The sequence below is a fragment of the Parasteatoda tepidariorum genome, chromosome 2 (assembly GCF_043381705.1).
Source record: "Parasteatoda tepidariorum isolate YZ-2023 chromosome 2, CAS_Ptep_4.0, whole genome shotgun sequence".
Taxonomy (NCBI): Eukaryota; Metazoa; Arthropoda; class Arachnida; order Araneae; family Theridiidae; genus Parasteatoda; species Parasteatoda tepidariorum.
This window is the reverse complement of record NC_092205.1, coordinates 32,942,931-32,951,647: the sequence shown is the minus strand read 5'-3', so window position 1 is coordinate 32,951,647 and position 8,717 is coordinate 32,942,931. Positions and strand designations below refer to the sequence as shown.

At 30.6% G+C, this 8,717-nt stretch overlaps 1 protein-coding gene and 1 long non-coding RNA gene across 2 annotated transcripts; one reads left to right on the top strand and one right to left on the bottom strand.

Annotated features, from left to right (window-relative positions):
* The first annotated feature begins 999 nt into the window (after positions 1-999).
* Positions 1,000-7,928, top strand: LOC139425080 (uncharacterized). The gene is made up of 2 exons (XR_011636280.1): positions 1,000-1,058; positions 7,614-7,928. It is a non-coding gene; the product is annotated as an uncharacterized lncRNA (long non-coding RNA).
* On the bottom strand, positions 1,681-6,110 carry LOC107436924 (uncharacterized). Its single transcript, XM_016048755.3, has 2 exons — positions 5,972-6,110; positions 1,681-4,464 (listed from the first exon to the last, which is right to left on the bottom strand). The coding sequence occupies exons 1-2, from the start codon at positions 6,077-6,079 to the stop codon at positions 1,792-1,794; spliced, it is 2,781 nt and encodes a 926-aa protein (XP_015904241.2). The 5' UTR covers positions 6,080-6,110; the 3' UTR covers positions 1,681-1,791.
* Positions 7,929-8,717: the final 789 nt, after the last annotated feature.

Below are 8,717 nucleotides of genomic sequence, written 5' to 3'. Positions count from 1 at the left end.
GAGCTTTGGTAATGAGTTTGGTAAAATTGACAATAAAATATCGTTTTATAAGATGCGATGCAAATTTGGAAATTGTGGCAAAATTCATCAATTTTATCATGGTAACTTAAAACATGGTATAAAAAACATTTATTCGATTAAACTTACTTTCCTATTTCGTATTTTTTACCAAACATGCATTATCAAGAACAATAATTTTGAAAACCAGAATTTACGGTAAATCGTTAACATATAAGCGAAAAAATTAACAAATGAATGTTTCAAATATTTTGGTTTGATTAACCCGAATTATGTTATTTTTTAACCAGAAATATCATTACCATACAAGTACGGTAATTTTACCAGACTTTTTTTTACAGTGTTCCCAAAATTATTTTTATATTTCTTCATAAGAATGAATTTGTGATAGGAATTTTCACCCTTTATAAGGAATTGTAACAGCTATATCATGTGATATTTGTCTGATGGAAATGTTTCTTTGAATTTTTAAATTGTCTAATCTACTTACTAAATAAATTCATCTTATGTGGCCTAATGGTGGAATTTATTAAATCTTATCGAAAAGAAAATTTTTGATAACTTTTAAATCAAATGCATACAAAATATGCCTGCATTTTAAACAAGTATTACTCGAAACAAAAGCTTAAGGATATTAAATTGTTGAACCCAGCAGGAAACAAACATTACCTTCCTATTTCTATTTTAAAATTTTCTTATCAAAAAAAGGGAATTTAAACGTTCCTTTAATCAGATATCAGTTTTCACGGTAATTAATGTCATCACAAAGTGTAAAGAATAAGAATAGACATAAATAAACAATGTTTTAAACAAAGTCTTACAGAATTGTTCAAGCATGCCTAGGAGCAAACAAAGAGGGGAGGGGCATTTTTTTTGTTTGGTTACTGAAGCATGTATAATTCTTCCGTGGTTCGTCCAGTCACGTGTTATAGGAAGAGGTTAATTTTTTCATTAAAAAGGGTATTCATTTCATTTGATTACAGCATTCATTCTTTGTTCTCTGTGAACTGAGCAGTTTATATTCTTGAAGAATTTTGAAAGTAAGTAAATTATGCAAGCTGTAAAGTTACGTAATTTAAAAAATGCATGATTTTGTTTGGTAATTTTTTTGTAATTTAAGAACATAATAAATTAAGATATTAATTACTTACAGGGCAAATAACCATTGTATCTGTCACTAATTTAGCTGAAATTTTTTTGCGTAAATTGATGGAAAGATTGAAAATTAGAATGTGGGATACTTTGTATATTTCTCTTCGGTTACTGAAATATAATTTTGTTTTTGAATATTTTTAGTTTTGACATAGAAAACTGTTTTAAAATGTTTTAAATTAATCAACGCATTTCGATAACATATTGATTTTTAAAATAAATTTTTTTCTGGATATTTTTTAATTTTGACAAAGAAAACTATTTTTAAATGTTTTAAATTATATAATCAACGCAATGGAATTATTTATTTCATTTTAACGGAATAGGGGATGTTCCATACATTGAACTGGCATTATTTCAAATAAATATTTCACTGAATAATATTTTCAAGAAAACGTTCGTTTTTTTCCCATTGGTTTGAAGAAAAAAAACTAAGATTTTTTTGCTAAAAGAAGTGTAGAAAACTATAGCAAAAATGTGTTTTATCAACTAACCAACGCCTTATGCAAAAATGCATTTAATGCCTTTGTTGTTAAGAGAAAATTGTAAATTTAAATAAAACGAAGTTAACTCAGAAATGTATTCAAATTTGAACGATAAAGTAAAATGTTGGATTCAAAATTAGGTCATTTGTTTTATCTTTTGCTCATAATTCTTAGCTGGCTGAGGATGCTTGATGGCGTTATCAGCATTATCAATGACTTTCTCAACTTTATGCGCCAAAAGTTCCATCATTTCAATTTCACTCAGCTTCAGTTTTTCAGTGTTCCCATTTTCTTTGATGTGTTGTTTACTTTTTCTAACAGCGTTATCAATCCCACTTGCAGTGTAATAAGATTTGTCCCATTCTTCACCACTAAGCAAAAGATCAATTGGCTTGCAGTCTCCAGGTATCCCGATTTTTGATTTTAAACTCTCATTGCTTGCTGGAGAAGTTGACGCAATATCGAAGGACGCTTTACGAACAACTGCCTTTAGATCTGTTATATCTGGATGGGCGAATTTTTTACGTTTTGGTTTCTCAACTTTTGTTTTAGCAGAGTGAAATGTTGTTTTCATTGCTTTTATCATTCTTTCACCAGTACTCTCAGAGCTATCATCAGAGTGTCTTTCTGGCGTGAGCAACTGCTTCATTTTGGCACGAATTCCGAGTTTAGGCCTTAGCGGTGCTTTGGAAGGTGTTTTTTCTGACTCAGCTTCCGAATCAGTTTCTGATTCATCTGATTCTGGAAGAACGGAAAATTTGTTTTTGTGAAGTTTATCTTGCCTCGTTTGCTTTTTATCAAATTCGGCCGTGGAAACAAGGTCTGTGTCAGGACGCTTTCCATCTTTTGAAGGTTCTTTTGCTGTTGGTCTCTTAGAGAACATTCTTTTGAAGAATCGTATAAAGCCACACTGGTTTTGATGAGCAGGAGTTCTACGGTTCTCTGTTTCTTCGATATCAGATTCAGGCTTTGATCTTTTTATTTTGCTTCGTTGGATACTTCTAGAAGATTTTTTGGGGAATTTGTTTTTCCTCGAAGCTTTTGTTTCACTGCTATTGCTTCCTTCGTCTGAACTCGACAGTTGACTTCGTTGAAATGATGCCATTTGACTTCGACTATCTTTTAGAATAACTGGTTGAGAAACTTTCTCCCCTCTTTTGCCTTTTTTTTCATCTTTACCACTAGCACCTTTTCTAAAGAGAGGAATACGAAAATCGAATTTTTTCCTAGATTTTTTTCCCTCGCCAATTGATTCGATAGTACTATTTCCTTTATTGTAATCTTTGGAATCATCAAGTTTGCTATACTTGATGTATTGAGATCGTTGCCCAGCTTTATATATAACGTAAATGAAAAGTACAAAAATAAAAAGAATTATAATTATAATAACAACTGCCGCCACGGTATGCTTTCTGAAAATGTTAAGTATCAACGTCTTGCAGTTATAAGGATAAACTTTAAGCTTAGGAAGTCCAGAACTGTCTGTTCCATAGATAATATCGCTCTCTAATTCAGAGTCATCATTTAAATTTTTATTGCTAATCTCTACATATTTAGATTTTTCTGAATTTTGACGTAAATCCCATTTTACTCTCCCTTTTGAGTCTTTACTCAATTGCCACAAAGGAAAGGCCATATTGGAAACATCATTTGAATCCGACAACATGGAAGCATTTAGATTTAAGCTATTATTGATGTTATCTAGTTTGTAAATATCTCTTTCGAATTGTACATTTTTATTTGCTATTGTTTTTTCTGAGACATCTTTCTTCTCTACGTTTTTAAGTTCACTTCCGGTATCGCTGTTGATTTCTCCGTTATGTCTTTCGATTCTAAAGGTGAGATTTGTATTCGAATTCGGACGAATCCCCATTTGGAGTTTGTGTGGAGACGTATCATTGCTGATCTTGATGCGGATAGGTCCAGCTTTTACATAGCCGTCGTAGGGATTCTCTGTGCTGATTTCAACTTCGGTTGAATTAGAGAACGGTATCTCTTCTGTTAAATATTCCGATGATTCATTGCCGTTCGTTAATGGTACCAAAATGTATTTTGTTGAATATATATCCGGCGTGAAAGGGTATTGGCTAGTTTGATACTGATCCGATGAATGGGCATATAACTGCGTTAATAACTCCATTGGAGTTTGTTCAGTATCTGCTTCATTTGCGGATTCATTTTCTTCCGTAACTAGATTATTTTCTGACACTTTTTCAAAGATTTGTGGAGTGCTTAAAGGTTTTTCTTTTGAAACAACCATATTGTTTTGAAAATCTGTGTTTGAGGGATTCATGTCAATCATCGATTGCTTAGAGTTATATTCACTTTTTTGGATACCATGAAGTTGTTTTGGAGGACCATATAGTTTCCTGTGGTATTTCTTAAATGCTTGTCTTCTGTGCTTAAAAACTTCCCTCGGTTTTGAAGAGTGAAAACTAGAATCAAATTCGGTTCTTAAGCTTAAAGGATCAGTTTTTTCAATTGCTACAATTGAATTGCTTTCATCCTCATTTCCGAATGATCGCCCTCTGTTTTGATTTGTTTGCACAGATCTTCGTTTATTATTTAACACATTTAACATTGTGTATGGGGAATCAGCTTTGGTTGCAGTTTCAGTAATGTTTTTAATCTGTTTGAGGCTATCTATTTTTTTCTCATCAAATTCTAATACGTCATAATTAGGATATTTGACATTCAAATCTTTACTTTCTACATTCGGTCCGATGTGCTGAGCCATTATATGGTACATTTTGGTATTTTCTTTTTCAATATCCCTTTTATTTTCAGTTTGTCCATTTGCCTCTTTAAGCTAAAACATCAAAATTTTTAGTTTTAGTTTACCGACATTTAGGAAAACAGATTAGATTCACGTCGACAGGTTTATTTATTTAAACTTTTATGTTATGCAGTTGAGATAAGAAGTACGATGCCTTACTTATTGGGGAAAAAATCGAAATTCTTTTTAATGGTCACCGTATTATCGCAATCCTCTCAGATACATTTATCTTTACTGAAACCGTGTCTAATTATCGGAATAATCGTATTCATAGGGGGAAGTCATATATATAAGTGGTAAATAGTCATTTTATAGGTAGTAGTCATATATATAGGTGGAATAATCATATATATAGGTGGCAGAATTGAAGGAGTAGCTATCCATAGTAATGGAATTGTTTTCCGAAATGCTCACCATCAATTGGTGAAAGAGTGGGATTGGGAGTTCTACTTCCAATTGTAAAAACCACTCCTACTTTTGTTTAAATCGTTTTTGCTAAATTATTTGTGAAAATCAATCTTAGAAACTGAGACTGTTTGAATGAATTGAAGTCAAGTATGTATCAGAAACTTTTATGGGTACATTTTGCAAGTTCAGTACCCCTTCTTAAGACCAAAATTCAGTAAGAATACCCCGCAGAAAAAACGGAGCCACTTTTTTCAGTTAATTCTCAATGAAACTTATTTGCCATGTAAAAATATATGGACAAAAAATTTACAAGCGATTAATTTAAGTGATAGGTCTTATAAACCAGTGATTTCATTAGTAACTGTCAGCGTGTTATTCTAAAATACAAAAATTATAAGTTTCTAAGAACATTTAACATTTCTTCAGGGCTGAAAAAAATATGTGTCAAAACCTATTTCGATCGATTTTAAAACAATATTTTTGGCTCTGTATCACTTAAAATGGTAAAATAAAAGGAATTTCATTTAGATTTTGAATTTTCTGTTCTTTCTGGGACGTAGTGTAAATTAGCACTTTTTTCCGGTTGGCGAGAGACACTTCGGGTGACTTTCCTTGGAAGTAGATAAACTCAAAGATTGAATAATGTCAGCTAGAAATTGGGAGATATTTCCACATCATGATCTGGTACACCAACTACAATCGCCAAGACGCCAAATTGATTTTTAATGCGAAAAATTTAAAAAAAAGTGATAGTAATGTAGTAATGTAGATTTTTACCCGGCGGTGGCTGCGAGATATACCCTTCTAGATGGTAAGGCGTGTTTTTTAGTTTCTCGCTGGTCGGTGCAGCCTCCGAAGTTGCCAAGACTTGGCAATTATTCTGCAACAGATCACGATATGGAAATCAGACTCCCCAGAAATTGTAAATCATAGCATACAAATATTAATTTCACACAAAAAATTTGCTTTTGCTGGGAAAAATATATACTTCTGATTGAAATAACGTGACTGAATTTACTAAAAAAATTATCAAAAAGAAACATGTTATTGAAAAAGATATGAATTTTTCCCTTCAATTTTCCAGATAAATGATAAATTTTAAATATTGTTAAAGATAAAGTTACGCTCTTACTGTTTGTGATTTTAGTATTCCGGCTTCCACAAAATACAAACTATATTTGCCATCAAATAAAGATATCATTAGACGTAAAACTAAAAAGATTTTTAAAAATATAATCATGGCTTATTTTTTGTTATTGATTCAATCTTATATTTTATATTAGTCATCTTAAAAAATATTACAAGCAATTGAACTAAATTGAGACTTAATTATGTTGTTTATTTATTTAATAATATCAGCAAGTATGTAACTTGGGTTTGCTTGAAACTCAGCTTTAATTTTTTCAGTTTTTTGAGAAATTTAATGAGAAATGTGAAATTTGTCAATAATTCTAAATATTTATAGAAAAAAGTCATATTTTAATTGTTTTCGTTAGATATTTATGATATTTATAATTGCGTTCTTACAATTGGGTATACTATAGCCTACGTCACAGATCGTGTTATTCCTGCTAAATTTAACTAGTAAACAGCATTTTCTGCGAACCTGATTTCTAGCAACAAGTAAAAGCATCAAACGAAGTGTCTTGTTATAAGTCGCTACTCGCCAGGTTGGAATTGTATTAAGTCTAGTTCCTTTGGAAATAATTTATATTGTTGTTTTACCGAAGTTTATGAATTTAGTAAGCATATTTAAAACTCAGTTTATTAATTGAACTAAAAGGTCAATGTTATTCCTAGCAAGTGGAAGTAGTTGTGCTTTTTTCACATTATACCCAATCGAAGACGAAGTGAAGTGATTATGCCTAACCATGTGATTTAAATTAGATTCAAAATGGACACCCTTAAGCGATGTTACGCGTGTGTGTCGAAACTGATTGGCTTCGACAGATGCCACGATTTTCCTACGATGACGACGATTGCAGAAATCCAAATTAGCATTAGAATTTTATGATGAACTTTTTACTTTCATAACAACATTACTCGATATTTTTTTAAACGGAAATGGTTAATTTGAACCTGCTTCGTGCCGTTTGTGTTTGCATACATCAGGGTTTTATCTAGATTTCATTTCCAGAATTGTTTGATTTATTATTCAAATAAAATATATAAAAACTAATTTATTTAATAGCTATGGGATGTCGCCTGTTGCACTACACTTTATATATAGCGTTATTAAGGTCTTGTAAAGTAAACAAATGCTTAAAAATCAAAGGATAAACATCAAAAGCATTTTGATTACCTTAAGGAACTTAGAGGTTGATCATAATAATTGCCTTTCGATTCCATTCTGTTTCTTCCGTCAATGAAACAAGTTTGATTTTTTTCCGTCTCACCTTCTTCACTAGCGATTCGTTTGACCTACACAAAGCTATTTTTCTTCTTCACTTAAATATTGATTTCTGACACTCAGTGTGTATACATTTTTTCCAATTAAAACCTTTTCGACAAGGTTTCTAAAAATGTGTGTTTAGGGTAGTGATTAAGGAACAGCATGTATATAATAGTTAATATGAACATCCAAAAAAAAAAAGAACAGCAATAAGTAATTTCATATCAAAAATTATCAAGAAATAGAGAAGCGTAAGATATCCTGTACTATAAGCGTTCAATTTATTAAGAATGATTTTTTTTTTTGGAATTTTCATATTAATTACATGTAAAGAATTATATTCTTGTGTAAGTGCAGTAAAACTTTGAATTTCATTTTATAGGTCCTTATTACTTAGTTAAAGATGAATTCTAGTAAATTGTTCGTTATTATGACTTTGGTGGTTTTGCTTCTCGGAGTTGTCATCCTTCCAGAAATCGAAGCCAAACATCATCAACGTGGACAGCAAGGCCTATCAGCTCTATTGGCTGCTGGACTCCTTGCAAAAGTGTTGGAACATCATCACCATGGATGTCATCATCATGGATAACCATATCTCAAAGCACATAGCAATGTTTTTTTTTTTGTAATAATGTAAATATTTGATATTATTTTTGAGTATAATTTTTCACTGTGAATAAACATGCATTTGTCATAAGTTTTAGGCCTGATTTCTAAATTTTTATTTCTTTCAGTGAAATATCGTTTGTATATAATATGCTTTTACTGAAATCTCCATAAAAGTTAATTAAGCACTGAAAAACCAATATTAAAATAAATTTTATTTAGATTTAAAAAATATTTGAGTAATTTTAAATTGTGTACATTTTAATAACAATAAGATAGTAAAATAGCAATTAAATTTAACGAAAATATCACAAATTAGTTTTCGTTTAATTTGCCTTAACAAATTCAAAAATATAAAGCAATTAAATTATTGAATCTTGAACTATTGAGCAGTTAATCTATTGAACTTAAAATAACTTAACTAAAAATGTCGTATTCTCATTGTTTTTTCTTTTCAAAATGGTTCATATTGAGCTTTTTAAGGGCAATTCTAAAATTTTTCATTCACATTAAATCATTATGAGCTCAGAAATAACAGTAAAAGACACTTTTCGACCAGATCAAACTTCATCGCTTAGATCAAGTTCAACTTTTATAATCACAAAAAATGTTGTAAGAGCAGTAAAAAAGCAGGCTAACATAAGTATTAAAAAAAAAAACAGCGCAACAAGATGAAATAAGGAGAAAAAAACAAACCAGACGATAATTTCAGAATTTTAGTTGATTGTTTTTCCTTTTTTTTCTTTCAATTTTCATCTGACATTTAAATGTTCTGGCTTCTATCTAGAACAAAAATATCCTTAAAAATTGAAATTATTCACTATCTTTTTTTTTTAGTTTGTGACACTTTGTTATTGAGCAAACAACTAAATATGCGAAA